Consider the following 15,682-nt stretch of genomic DNA (forward strand, 5'->3'; position numbering starts at 1 on the left):
GCAAAACAGTGTGTTTTAATCAATTATTTGGTGACGTGACTATATTTACTATAGTTTTATCTAAAAAGGATAACTTTTTAAATGTTTTACCATTTGTATTTGTATGAAATTCACTGAGGAGGATGGTCACTGTGGATGGAGCAACTCTGAAATGTGTCTGCATGTGTCTGTGTGAAATGTTCAATTTCCTGGAACTCTCCTGTGTGTCTGCAGGGAGAAAGAGAGGAGCCTGGCCCAGGTGGGACAGTCGGTGATCCTGCCCCAGCGCAGCGACGGTCCACGCTTCACCGGTGGAGGCTTCAGTCTTAAGCATGCTGGCAATATCGCTACCTAGAGGGGGAGACAAGAAGCTCCCTCCAGCCTTACGTCTTATCACACTCCCTCTTATTACCCCCTCACCCCTCATAAGACACTCACCATTGTTGATACTGTTTTTAAGAGCTCTTCTAAAGGAAAAATAAATGGGCTGTGATGTTATTCAATAAAGAGAGCTCACTTCACGTATCAGTCTGACCTTTCTCCAATATTTATGTTTGAAGTTAGAAAATGGTCAGTCCAATCAGCGTTCTCTCTGAAAAAATGGGTGGGTTTAGGATAACCTCGGAATCCCAGAACTAAAATCGTGCCTAAATGCGTCAGATGCTCGATTAGGTTCTAGAGGGAGGTGAATGAGAAAATTCTACTAACGAGACTAGAGAAATCTCCACCCTCCTAAACTCTCAGCCAGAGCCCACCCCCATAACGAAACATTTCCGTTTGAAATCCTTGCTTGAAATCCCCGTACCCACTTTAAGTACTACCATCACCCAATCCTAAAACATCCAAATAACCAGTGATGTAAAACCAAAGCACCGGAAGTACTGTGCACTTTAGTCGTCGCATCAGTCTTTTGACAGACGTTATGATACCATTTATTTTACTTAGTCTGTCCACAAGAGACTAGGTTTAGGACAAAAACCCACACGGCCAAATACTGCGCTTTGAAATATTGGTTGAAGCTGACAAATTAGTTTTGAATAATGCCCCTCATTACAGGCGTGGGCTCTTGGGCTGATACTGTATGTGAAGTGAACAGATAGGTCAGTAGCTAAACTCATTTATCACAAATTCAAATTCATAGTTTTCCTGAATTATGAAAAGCCATTTGGAAGTGTTTACACCCTCTATAGCCATTATGGTTCAGATCCTGCTGGTCATCTATCAACGTTTGAACGTCTTTTTATGTGCTCCATCCTGTTCTGGTTATCAGTCTGCCAAGCATGCACACCATGAACTGTAAAACAATCTGGCCTTAATGGCCACATGTACTATTTATCTCTACCCTGTACAACCAGAAGAGGACTAGCCACCACTTAGAAACCGCTTCCTCTTTGGTTCCTTCTTTCTAGGGTGGTCACTTAGCATCTACTTCTGCATTGCTTGCTCCTTGGGGTTTTAGGCTGGGTATCTGTAAAGCACTTTGTGACAATTGCTGATGTAAAAAGGGCTTTATAAAACCAATTGGCTTGATTCAAGGGGCAATCAGCAGTTGCTACCTTTTTGGATTTATAAATTAATGACATTGATTTTTGAAGAATATAATTTATAATAAGAACATCATAATTCAAACCAATGATGATGTTATTTTCTACACAGAATATCATACAAGATTATTGCCTGATATTCCTTGATGTTTTCTTGAACTTCCCAATACCTTTCTGAAGCATTTCACTCACTTCAAACCATACTTCCGATTGAAATACTGTCAAAAATATTGTCAGACTGATTTGTAATAGACTCTTCATAGCCCCAAACAAATAAGTAAATATTGGCTGTTGATTACATCACTTTTTTCACATGGTGGGGTCACAAACATTTTCTTATATCAAAGTGGGGTTGTGTGGCAAAAAAGTTTGGGAACCCCTGTTCTAGCAGTTCGTGACAAACAGCGGCAGATACCATTACAAGCTAGTAGAGATTACCTCAACACTGTCATGGCTAGATAGAATAAAGCTTATATCAAATTGACGTCAAAAGTGGAAATGTTTGTATTTTAGCTAACCCTAACCCGTTTTCCTAATCTTAACCTAATTCTCCTAACCTGCTACATGAATTATCCTATCCTGCTGCGTAAGTTCTCCTAACCTTGCCTGATGACTCACCCTGAATTTAATTCCGCTGCTGTATCGATCGCTACATACAGTACATTCAGTTGGAATCTGCCATCCTATAAGTATTTTGTGCGACTTCAAAATGACAGGCGTTGTACAAAATAAATTAATCAGCGATTGGATTGTCTCTAACAAACTGGCTCTGACCCAACCCATCGGTTTCTGGGACCAATTAGAACGGTCAGAATGTATTCGCATTCTAGAAATCGTAGGCAAGGGAGGCAAATCCAGACTCCTCATGGAGAAGAAATGTCAGTTTGGCCGGAGTGATGTGGATTCCGGAGCGATGTGGAGTCAATTCTGGTTAATTCTGACATAAACTGTATACTATCTAGTCAAAACCCCACAACACAGCTAACCACTGATCGAAAAGTGAATTTGAGCAATATTATTTTTTACAAGTTTTAAGTTTGTTTTACGACAGCAAGTGTTTATCAACAGCACAGTGTTTCAAGTTTGTTTTATTTTTGTCAAAATCCGTGTGGTGACTCAGATTGGGTGATTCTGAGATCCAAGCGACGCTGATTCTCCGATCCCAAAGAATGGCGAGTTACCAACACCCATTTGACTCGATAGACGTGTGCAACCTGCACTGCATACTGCTTCATCCTTCATCAATTCATCCTTTCCATCTGGAACACACTTCTTCATCAGGGGTTGGAACAAACATTATTTTCCAATCGTTTCGTTCTGAACAGAACTATATATTTTTTTGTTCCGTTCCACTGTTCCGACCAGCAAAATAGAGTTCTGAACCGGTTCTAACCCCAAAAAAGTAACGGTTTACATCGTTCATTCCTGTTCCTTTTTAAACCTCTGAAAGATTGAATCCTGCTACAACAGCTCCGACGCTTCTCGGATGTGGCAGGGCTTACAAACTATTACGGACTACAAAGGGAAACCCAGCTGCGAGCTGCCCAGTGACGTGAGCCTACCAGACGGGCGAAATGCCTTTTATGCTCGCTTCGAGGCAAGCAACACTGAAGCATGCATGAGAGCACCAGCTGTTACGGATGACTGTGTGATCACGCTCTCCGTAGCCGATGTGAGCAAGACCTTTAAACAGGTCAACATTCACAAGGCCGCAGGGCTAGAAGGATTACCAGGACGTATACTCAGAGCATGCGCGGATCAACTGGCAAGTGTCTTCACTGAGATTTTCAGCCTCTCCCTGACCGAGTCTGTAATACCTACATGTTTCAAGCAGACCACCATAGTCCCTGTGCCCAAGAAAGCGAAGGTAACCTGCCTAAATGACTACCGCCCCATAGCACTCACGTCGGTAGCCATGAAGTGCTTTGAAAGGCATGGCTCACATCAACACCATCATCCCGGAAACCCTAGACTCACTTCAATTCGCATACCGCCCCAACAGATCCACAGATGACGCAATCTCAATCGCACTCCACACTGCCCTTTCCCACCTGGACAAAAGGAACACTTATGTGAGAATGCTGTTCATTGACTACAGCTCAGCGTTCAACACCATAGTGCCCACAAAGCTCATCACTAAGCTAAGGACCCTGGGACTAAACACCTCCCTCTGCAACTGGATCCTGGACTTCCTGACATGCCGCCCCCAGGTGGTAAGGGTAGGCAACAACACATCTGCCACGTAAATCCTCAACACGGGTGCCCCTCAGGGGTGCGTGCTCAGTCCCCTCCTGTACTCCCTGTTCACCCACGACTGCGTGGCCAAGCACGACTCCAACACCATCATTACGTTTGCTGACGACACAACGGTGGTAGGCCTGATCACAGACAACGATGAGAGAGCCTATAGGGAGGACATCAGAGACCTGGCAGTGTGGTGCCAGGACAACAACCTCTCCCTCAACGTGAGCAAGACAAAGGAGAGGATCGTGGACTACAGGAAAAGGAGGGCCGAACACGCCCACATCCACATCGACGGTGCTGTAGTGGAGCGGGTCGAGAGTTTCAAGTCCTTGGTGTCCACATCACCAACAAACTATCATGGTCCAAACACACCAAGAAAGTCGTGAAGAGGGCACGACAATGCCTTTCCCCCCTCAGGAGACAGAACATATTTGGCGTGGGTCCCCAGATGCTCAAATAGTTCTACAGCTGCACCATCGAGAGCATCCTGACCGGTTGCATCACCGCCTGGTATGGCAACTGCTCTGCATCCGACCGTAAGGCGCTACAGAGGGTAGTGCGTACGGCCCAGTACTTCACTGGGGCCAAGCTTACTGCCATCCAGGACCTATATACTAGGCGGTGTCAGAGGAAGGCCCATAAACTGGTCAAACACTCCAGTCACCCAAATCATAGACTGTTCTCTCTGCTACCGCACGACAAGCGGTACCGGAGCGCCAAGTCTACAGTAGGTCCAAAAGGCTCCTTAACAGCTTCTACCCCAAAGCCATAAGACTGCTGAACATGGCCACCTGGACTATTTGCATTGACCCCCCCTGCTGCTACTCGCTGTTTATTATCTATTCATAGTCACTGTACCCCTACCTACATGTACAAATGACCTCGACTAACCTGTACCCCCGCACATTGACTCGGTACCGGTACCCCTTGTATATAGCCTCATTATTGTTATTTTAATGATTTCCGTTTTATTAATTTTTTTAGTTTATTTAGTAAATATTTTCTTAAATATATTTTCTTAAAACTGCATTGTTGGTTAAGGGCTTGTAAGTAAGCATCTCACGGTAAGGTCTGGACCTGTTGTATTCAGCGCATGTGACAAATAAAATGTGATTTGATGTAAAAAAAAAAAAAATACATTTAGCTCAACGTTAAATTACTTCCCCAATGGATAGAGCAGCTTGCTATGGAGTGGGCAAGCTATGTACTGTGCATGCATTGGAGTGTAGGGTGCGACATGCGTCAGAAATGTTTCGGGTGAGGAGCGCTGGACAACTTGTTGTTATGACATGCATTATCTTAATTAGGCCAACAGAATTATACCTACGGAGGAGCGGCTTCTATGAAGGAACTTTGAATGTCTTTGAACTTCAGAGAGTTTTGGCTTAACTTACATTGGACCAGAGCTAGCCCTTGATCATGACTCTCATTTCCATTACATTACACATAATGCCGCCTAGAGTTTTCGAGAGCTAGACCAGAGCTAGCTAACAGGCTAGCTAGCTAACAAGCTTGTGTGTGCAGAGCGGCACCAGACTTAAAATAAAAATGTCTTACCCGTTCGTAGTTAATAAATCCAATGTGAAACATGATAACTATAGTATCCTTAACTAGCATTGAAAAAGTTCATCCATTGTTCTCCAATAAAAAATCTCTCTCCCTAATTTCTGAATCACGCCTGTAACGTCAGTAGCTACAGTAGACTATGCATGCTTCGGAGGGAGGGGCAGGTAGCCTAAACACACACACTGGCAAAGATTTTCAGCTGGCAGGCAGGCAGACACTGGAGAACGTTTCTGAGTGACAGGGAGGGCTTTGCATAGGCGTTTTTGTTGAATTTTTTTGTGGGACAGGAAAAAAATGCCAGGAAGGTAAAATGCGTTATTAACCGGTTCCCATGCTTTTAAAATAACGATTCTGTATAGATGACTTTCGTTCTCAGTTCTGGTTCTGTTCCTTGAAAAATGTCATAATTTTCTGGTTTTCGGTTCTGTTCCCTGAACCGGTTCCAACCCCTTTTCTTCATTGGATCATTGGAATGCAGATAAGAAAGTTATCCAACGTGCGCGCCCACACATACTACCCAGGTAGAAGGCCAGCAAACAGGACTGAACACACACACACTGATACTTATAATAATATAATATAATATGCCATTTAGCAGACGCTTTTATCCAAAGCGACTTACAGTCATGCGTGCATACATTTTTCTTTTTTTTTTACTTGTTGGAACTGAGATCATTTTAGTTGTTCTTCATATTTTTTTCGAGTCTTAATGAATTTGTGTATTTCTATGTAATAAATGTGTCTGCTTTTTAAGTTCTATCTTTCAGCTTGTTTGTGTATTCAGTTGTGTACTAAAGTTGAAATTCATTCCACCTGTGTTATCCTGTTGGGTAAATATATTTTGTTGCATCCTGTGGTGGATACAAGGACTTCCCAGGGATTCATCTGGAATAAAGTTTAATGGTGCGTTACCCCACTCTGTTGTTTGAAAGACCTCTTTGGTACAGGTTCTCCCATAGGTCGTTTGGCGACCCGTTATGAGAACAAAAGAGAACATTGGGTTACGGAGGTGTATTAATTGCAGCAATTTAGAACTAAAAGTGGCAGCATGGTTCTGAAGATTTGTAGCTTGTCTAAAATGTTTCTAAAACATTTTGTCAATTTCCTTGGAGAACATTCTTACCTAGCATTGACCCACACAATTCCAAGGCTAGTTAATCTGCTTTAATTTACAGTATCATGTCTTCAGGGCTACACATCCTATTCTCTCCGTTCAGTATATGGCTATAGAAACAAAATAAGACCGACACGTTTGAAAAGTTACTGAAGAAGCTAGCAACATGACTGTCAAAGCATACACAGTCATATGTTTGAGTTTTGGCCTCAATCATTGAAAGAAAGCTATAGCTAGTTAGCTACTACTTAGAAATTGAAACAGTTGGTAAGGTAGCAAGCTATTCAGCTAATGTTAGAAATGTAGCTTTCAGCTACATTATTGACAATTTGCTATTTTGCAATTTGCAGTGATTTTTCCTCCTCCCCTCATGGAGCTGTGTCTGTGACTCTTCAGTTCTTACTTAATTCAAACGAAAAACAACCGTTATGTGATCGTGATGTCATCCAAATGTATGTGAGATTCTTGACATGCATTTTGAAATGTATTTCAATGTGTGCCATACCTTTGGACAAAAATGTAAATGTATTTGGAATACATTTTGAGTACAGGAAATGTGTTTTAATGTTTTTTTCCCCGTATGGGGAGCAGCATTTTCTAGGCAACCATCATTACTTTGTAACACTGGGTCATTTGAGCGGAGCAGCTGCTGACTCAGTACTGCACCCCCGTACCTTCAGGCTCTGATCAGTCCCTACACCCAAACGAGGGCATTGCGTTCATCCACCTCTGGCCTGCTGGCCCCCCTACCTCTGCGGAAGCACAGTTCCCACTCAGCCCAGTCAAAACTTTTCGCTGCTCTGGCACCCCAATGGTGGAACAAGCTCCCTCACGACGCCAGGACAGCGGAGTCACTCACCACCTTCCGGAGACACTTGAAACCCCACCTCTTTAAGGAATACCTGGGATAGGATAAAGTAATCCTTCTACCCCACCCCAAAGAAAGAAAGAAAAAAAAAATTGTAAAGTGGTTATCCCACTGGCTATATGGTGAATGCACCAATTTGTAAGTCGCTCTGGATAAGAGCGTCTGCTAAATGACGTAAATGTAATGTAAATGTATAATTTTAAATTATAACTAAAACTCATTCATTGTAGCTAGATGGAGGGAGCATTGTATTTAGTGTTTGCACTAGCAGGTGGTTAACTTCCCTTTCGTTTCATATGAAGGCTAGAGCTAGCAAGCCAATTTAATGGACAAGGTAGACTCAGCGAGATGACGTAGATGCACAAAGTAAACAGCAGTAGTGGGTATATTTATGCAACAACTAAGAGAGTTGAAGCGCGAGGCTAAACTTCTCTGCTGTTTTGGCCCTGTAGCTACCACGTTGTAGCAGCATGAAGTGAACCCGTGCACATGCACAGCTACTCTGTGTGACTGTGTGAGAGCAAAATCTTGCATCGCACTCATCGCAGTATCTGCGGTGCTGCTCATAATACTGAGGCTAGTTTTTGTCCACATTTTCAAACTTCAGAAATACTGCTCCTTCAAGCACAAAACGCCTAGCCTGACTACCCATCCACAACGCTCTGACCAAATGCCATGCTCACTAGCGTTTCTTCTCCATGATGAGTCTGGATTTGCTTTCCTCCCTGAAGTTTTGTAGAATGTGAACACATTCTGATCGTTCTGATTGTTCCCAGAAACCTATGGGTTGGGCCAGAGCCGGCCCACACGAATCATGCATCACGTCATTGGCTTTGATACTCTGATTGGTTAAAGACGATCCAATCGCTGATTAATTTGTTTTGTACAACAACCCTAATTTTGACGTCAGCACAAACAACTTCAACATTCTGAGCCTGCCTGGCAGGGTTGGTCCTACAAAGCCAGAGCCCCCTGATGGGAGAGCATAATATACAAGGAAATTCTCAAAGCTGCTAATGAGAACCTTGATGACCTTGTACCTAGCCGGTGGGGATTCCGGTGGGGTACCCCCACCCAGGAAGTGGCAGTGCTGGCAATACTGGCTGCAGTAACCCATGGTGGCACAAAATAATCAAAGGTCTGACTGCACAGAGATGCTTGGGAAAATGGTTACAACGGGGGAACAGAGTGTGTGTGTTTCAGGGGAAGGGGGTGGATCTGATCTCCATCACCTAGGACTTGACATAGGTTAATCAAATCTAAAAATGTTGTCAATTTTTGCTCAATCTTGCATGCTTTCTCAAACAGCTGTAACTGTATATGCATTCGTAAATCAGGTCCTTTCTTGAGTTGGGCTCTGGGATGTAACAACCGTTGAGCATCTGAGCTTATGGTTGATTGTGGAGGAAAGGGGTGGAGTGTGTAAGAGTGTGTTTAAAAAAGGTATAACCTTCGTAAATGATATCATCGGTAGAACTGGTGGAGTTATGTCGCACATGCAGCTAACAAAAACATATGGACATTTCTTCTCCACCCAAAATTACAACCAAATAATTGCAACATTACCACAAAAATGGAAGAGGAAAGTAGAAGGGGGGAAAAGTAAGGAACTTGTCTGTCGGCCCTGCATTAAAGACCATAATTGGTTAAAGAAAATTGTGGTAAATAAAAAAATATACCAGTAGATTGCAAAATAGTTGGGAAGAGATTTTTGACGTACCGATTCCATGCCAAATGGTTTATGAACTGATATGCAAAACGACGCCGGATTCAAAATGTAGAATTTTTCACTTTAAATTATTATACAAAATTCTTCCTACCAATAGAATGTTATTTATATGGGGGTGTTATCGTGTGGACACTATATAAATAATTACATTGAATATGTGTTGTACTTACCTGCAGTATAGTATGATTACTATTCATGTGTGCATGGTTATTATTGGCATGACCTTGACCTTTCCCCTTTGATGATGTCATCACCCAGAGTAGCATCTGTACAATGCGACTCTACCACATGTTGAGTGGGCTGTATCGTTTTGCTGTATTTGTATCGTTTGTACATGGCTGTACACCTTTTATTTCTGAGGTTGAAAGTAAAGGAAAGTAATATTGAAATGCGTGTGGGCATTCCTTGAGACATAATCATTAGATCTTTTGTTTTGGTACTGTCCATTTGTAGCTTGTTTTTGGTCACAGATCCAGGAATGGCTGAAGGATTGCAATATTTACCTGGAACTAACCCTGCAGATAGCACTACTGGGTGATCTGAAAAGTCATAGTCAATCGATCACTAATATAATAATACTTTTAGCAAAAATGTTTATCTTTAATTTACAATCTGTAGAAACAATGAGAATAGAAGGGTTCAGAACTTTTGTGAAACATCACAGTACAGCTGAAAAATATATGGCAAATAGAAATCCAATATGGATGGTGTTAAGAGATAGATGGGAGGGGTTGATTGGAACTGAAGGTTGGGACTAATAACAACTAATAACAACAAAATAACTAATGTAAAACATACTGTGTCCATAATAAGTATATAGGTTGAGAACTTTTGTGAAAGAGCACAGTTTGAAAGATATGGCATATAGAAGCATACCGGATGGACATCATGAAAATGATCGGAGAGGTTGAGGATAGAGGAAGTTCAGGAGTAAAAACAAACAAAATATAATTATTGTAAATTGACTGTGTCCATAAAATGTATATAGTATGTATAAGCTGGAAGTAGAGGCATAAGCGTTGTTGTTCACTAGTTTACTCCAATTAGAGGGGTGGGGTTGGAAAGTAATAAAGGAAAATAAATGTAAAAAAAGGATATGTATGTAAATATATTTATATGTATGTGTATATGTATGTATGTATATGTGTATATATATATATATTTGCAAGAAAGAAAAAACATATGTGGGATTGGAAGTGATGCAGACAATACATTGATGGAAGTTACAATCTATCTGCAATGTTAAAGCTGATATACCCCCTAATTTATTTATTTATATATATATATATATATATATATATATATATATATATATATATATATATATATATATATATTAAAAACGACTTCTAGGACGGCAGTTTCAGACTGAATGTATGGAACGATCGATACAGCAACGGAATTAAATTCAGGATGAGTCCTCAAGCTACAAAACACCTTAGCTAGATGTTAAATTGTGCAACTAAGACCTTCCCGCAAAAACATCAAAATGAATTACAGATTTCTTGATTTAGTTTAGATTAATTCAGACTATTTTGAGGGTGAAGTAGTAGTGGCTATGTTGTTGCTAGGTAACACGCTAAGATTCAGAATTTGCTGTGAAGGGGTTGCTGAGTCGGCACAGGACGTCCACTCGGAAGAGGCTGCCAAAGGGTGCAGTAGATCACTCGATGACTCAACAACTAGCCATTGACGCATATCGAGTGATCAAAGTGTTTGGTTTGAGATTCAGCTACAGAGAAGTTTGTACTCCTTAATTAATAACCTAAGGGGAAAGTTTATGTACAAGTGAGACCAACTAGAAGCAGGTCCTTGTATGGTAGGATATTTAGCCTTTATTTAGGTTACGTGTCATTATTATTTGGTTATGATTTGGAGTTCCAATCCATAGGCTAATCGGTGCTTTATCAGGCCTGTGAGTCAAACTCGTGCTAAATTTGTGATGCACCCAACTGTCAGAGATTTGGCTATTTGGAGACAATTATTTTCACCTTACAGACACATTTACCACAAATTTAGTTTATTCTCTCTTTTCAAAATCGAAACAATTATCAAAAACTAAACTAAAACCTTAAAGATTGAATCCGCATTAGGGGAAAAAGCACAACTGTTCACCACAGCACTTTCGTTATTGTTTTTATTTTGTTGTAGAAACTGAGTAGAAACGGAGTAGAGGAGCCTCCAACAGTACAAAAAAAGTTTTCGCCCGCCCCCTCCTGGCATTTTTCCTATTTTGTTAACTTACAACCTGGAATTGAAATAGATTTTTATTTGGATTCCATGTAATGGACATACACAAAATAGTGCAAATTGGTGAAGTGAAATTTTTTTTAAAACTTGTTTAAAAAAAAAACTAAAAACTAAAATAAAAAAAAGTGGTGCGTGCATATGTATTCACCCCCTTTGCTATGAAGCCCCTAAATAAGATCTGGTGCAACCAATTTCTTCAGAAGTCACATAATTAGTTAAATAAAGTCCACCTGTGTGCAATCTAAGTGTCACATGATCTGTCACATGATCTCAGTATATATACACCTGTTCTGAAAGGCCCCAGAGTCTGCAACACCACAAAGCAAGGGGCACCATGAAGTCCAAGGAGCTCTCCAAACAGGTCAGGGACAAAGTTGTGGAGAAGTACAGATCAGGGTTGGGTTATAAAAAAATATCAGAAACTTTGAACATCCCACGGAGCACCATTAAATCCATTATTAAAAAATTGAAAGAATATGGCACCACAACAAACCTGCCAAGAGAGTGCCGCCCACCAAAACTCACGGACCAGGCAAGGAGGGAATTAATCAGAGGCAACAAAGAGACCAAAGATAACCCTGAAGGAGCTGCAAAGCTCCACAGCGGAGATTAGAGTATCTGTCCATAGGACCACTTTAAGCCGTACACTCCACAGAGCTGGGCTTTATGGAAGAGTGGCCAGAAAAAAGCCATTGCTTAAAGAAAAAAATAAGCAAACACGTTTGGTGTTCGCCAAAAGGCATGTGGGAGACTCCCCAAACATATTGAAGAAGGTACTCTGGCCAGATGAGACTACAATTGAGCTTTTTGGCCATCAAGGAAAACGCTATGTCTGGCGCAAACCCAACACCTTTCATCACCCTGAGAACACCACCCCCACAGTGAAGCATGGTGGTGGCAGCATCATGTTTTTCATCGGCAGGGACTGGGAAACTGGTCAGAATTGTAGGAATGATGGATGGCGCTAAATACAGGGAAATTCTTGAGGGAAACCTTTTTCAGTCTTCCAGAGATTTCAGACTGGATCGGAGGTTCACCTTCCAGCAGGACAATGACCCTAAGCATACTGCTAAAGCAACACTTGTGTGGTTTAAGGGGAAACATTTAAACGTCTTGGAACGGCCTAGTCAAAGCCCAGACCTCAATCCAATTGAGAATCTGTGGTATTACATTTACATTTACATTTACGTCATTTAGCAGACGCTCTAATCCAGAGCGACTTCCAAATTGGTGCATTCACCTTATAGCCAGTGGGATAACCACTTTACAATATGTTTATTTATTTATTTTTGGGGTGGGGTAAGGTGGGGTAGAAGGATTACTTTATCCTATCCCAGGTATTCCTTAAAGAGGTGGGGTTTCAAGTGTCTCCGGAAGGTGGTGAGTGACTCCGCTGTCCTGGCGTTGTGAGGGAGCTCGTTCCACCATTGGGGTGCCAGAGCAGCGAACAGTTTTGACTGGGCAGAGCGGGAACTGTGCTTCCGCAGAGGTAGGGTGGCCAACAGGCCAGAGGTGGATGAACGCAATAGTTATGCACGCTCAATATTTATTTATTTATTATTACTTGTTTGTTACACAATATTTATTTATTTTGCATTTTCAAAGTGGTAGGCATGTTGTGTAAATCAAATTATACAAACCCCGAAAAAATCAATTTTAAATCCAGGTTGTAAGGCATCAAAATAGGAAAAATGCCAAGGTGAGTATGAGATGAGTAATGCAAGATATGTAAACATTATTAAAGTGACTATTATTCCATTTCTTAAAGTGGCCAGTGATTTCAATAGGCAGCAGCAGCCTCTAGTGTGCCAGTGATGGCTATTTAACAGTCTGATGGCCTTGAGATAGAAGCTGTTTTTCATTCTCTCGGTCCCAGCTTTGATGCTCCTGTACTGACCTCGCCTTCTGGATGATAGCGGGGTGAACAGGCAGTGGCTCGGGTGGTTGATGTCCTTGATTATCTTTTTTGCCTTCCTGTGACATCGGATGCTGTAGGTGTCCTGGAGGTCGGGTAGTTTGCCCCCAGTAATGCGTTCGGCAGACCACACCACTCTCTGGAGAGCCCTACGGTCGCGGGCGGTGCAGTTGCCGTACCAGGCGGTGATACAGCCCGACAGGATGCACTCAATTGTGCATCTGTAAACGTTTGTGAGGGTTTTAGGTGCCAAGCCAAATTTCTTCAGCCTCCTGATGTTAAAGAGGTTCTGTTGCGCCTTCTTCACCACACTGTCTGTGTGGGTGGACCATTTAAATTTGTCAGTGATGTGTACGCCAAGGAACTTGAAGCTTTCCACCTTCTCCACTGCGGTTCTGTCGATGTGGATAGGGGGGTGCACCCTCTGCTGTTTCCTGAATTCCACGATCATCTCCTTTGTTTTGTTGACGTTGAGTGAAAGGTTATTTTCCTGGCACCACACTCCCAGAGCCCTCACCTCCTCCCTGTAGGCTGTCTCGCCATTGTTGGTAATCAAGCCTACTACTGTTGTGTCGTCTGCAAACTTGATGATTGAGTTGGAGGAGTCATGGGTGAACAGGGAGTACAGGAGGGGCTGAGCACGCACCCTTGTGGGGTCCCAGTGTTGAGGATCAGCGAAGTGGAGATGTTGTTTCCTACCTTCACCAACTGGGGGCGGCCCATCAGGAAGTCCAGGACCCAGTTGCACAGGGCGGGGCTCAGACCCAGGGCCTCGAGCTTAATGATGAGCTTGGAGGGTACTATGGTGTTGAATGCTGAGGTATAGTCAATGAACAGCATTCTTACACAGGTATTCCTCTTGTCCAGATGGGATAGGGCAGTGTGCAGTGCGATGACGATTGCATCGTCTGTGTATCTATTGGGGCGGTAAGCAAATTGAAGTGGGTCTAGGGTGACAGGTAAGGTAGAGGTGATTTGATCCTTGACTAGTCTCTCAAAGCACTTCATGATGACAGAGGTGAGTGCAACGGGGCGATAGTCATTTAGTTCAGTTACCTTTGCTTTCTTGGGTACAGGAACAATGGTGGCCATCTTGAAGCATGTGGGGACAGCAGACTGGGATAGGGAGAGATTGAATATGTCCGTAAACACACTAGCCAGCTGGTCTGCACATGCTCTGAGGACGCGGCTAGGGATGCCGTCTGGGCCGGCAGCCTTGCGGGGATTAACATGCTTAAATGTCTTACTCACGTTGGCCACTGAGAAGGAGAGCACACAGTCCTTGGTAGTGGGCCGCGTTGGTGGCACTGTGTTATCCTCAAAGCGGACGAAGAAGGTGTTTAACTTAAAAGAAGGTGTTTAGCTTCGAATGTGGGTTCCTCTCTGTCAAAGAACATTTAGAAAACTGATGGAAATGCCTTGGATTACATTAAGGGACATTTCCCTTCTCTGCTTCAGTTAAATCCTCCTGATGTAATGGAGGTGATGGAGGTAATTGGTCATTTAAAGATATCAGCAGCAGGTCATGATGAGATTTGTGCCTCTTTGGTGAAATCAATGTCTTCCTCAATTACTGACCCTCTAACATACAGTGAGGGAAAAAAGTATTTAATCCCCTGCTGATTTTGTACGTTTGCCCACTGACAAAGAAATGATCAGTCTATAATTTTAATGGTAGGTTTATTTGAACAGTGAGAGACAGAATAACAACAAAAAAATCCAGAAAAACGCATGTCAAAAATATTATAAATTGATTTGCATTTTAATGAGGGAAATAAGTATTTGACCCCTCTGCAAAACATGACTTAGTACTTGGTGGCAAAACCCTTGTTGGCAATTACAGAGGTCAGACGTTTCTTGTAGTTGGCCACCAGGTTTGCACACATCTCAGGAAGGATTTTGTCCCACTCCTCTTTGCATATCTTCTCCAAGTCATTAAGGTTTCGAGGCTGACGTTTGGCAACTCGAACCTTGAGCTCCCTCCACAGATTTCCTATGGGATTAACGTCTGGAGACTGGCTACGCCACTCCAGGACCTTAATGTGCTTCTTCTTGAACCACTCCTTTGTTGCCTTGGCCGTGTGTTTTGGGTCATTGTCATGCTGGAATACCCATCCACGACACATTTTCAATGCCCTGGCTGAGGGAAGGAGGTTCTCTCCCAAGATTTGACAGTACATGGCCCCGTCCATCGTCCCTTTGATGCGGTGAAGTTGTCCTGTCCCCTTAGCAGAAAAACACCCCCAAAGCATAATGTTTCCACCTCCATGTTTGACGGTGGGGATGGTGTTCTTGGGGTCATAGGCAGCATTCCTCCTCCTCCAAACACGGCGAGTTGAGTTGATGCCACAGAGCTCGATTTTGGTCTCCTCTGACCACAACACTTTCACCCAGTTCTCCTCTGAATCATTCAGATGTTCATTGGCAAACTTCAGACGGGCCTGTATATGTGCTTTCTTGAGCAGGGGGACCT

The 15,682-nt window shown here is 42.6% G+C and overlaps 1 protein-coding gene across 1 annotated transcript in view; it reads left to right on the forward strand.

The window, feature by feature from the left end:
* The window catches only part of LOC311113388 (cilia- and flagella-associated protein 58-like), a gene marked incomplete at both ends in the record, with an annotated part of 33,264 nt that extends 32,930 nt beyond the window's left edge, over positions 1-334 (forward strand). The window contains one exon of the mRNA XM_084156592.1: positions 214-334. Coding sequence (XP_084012718.1) covers positions 214-334 — 121 coding nt within the window. The remainder of the gene's footprint in view (positions 1-213) is intronic.
* Positions 335-15,682: the final 15,348 nt, after the last annotated feature.

Source organism: Coregonus lavaretus, assembly GCF_964263955.1.
Source record: "Coregonus lavaretus genome assembly, chromosome: 40".
NCBI lineage: Eukaryota > Metazoa > Chordata > Actinopteri > Salmoniformes > Salmonidae > Coregonus > Coregonus lavaretus.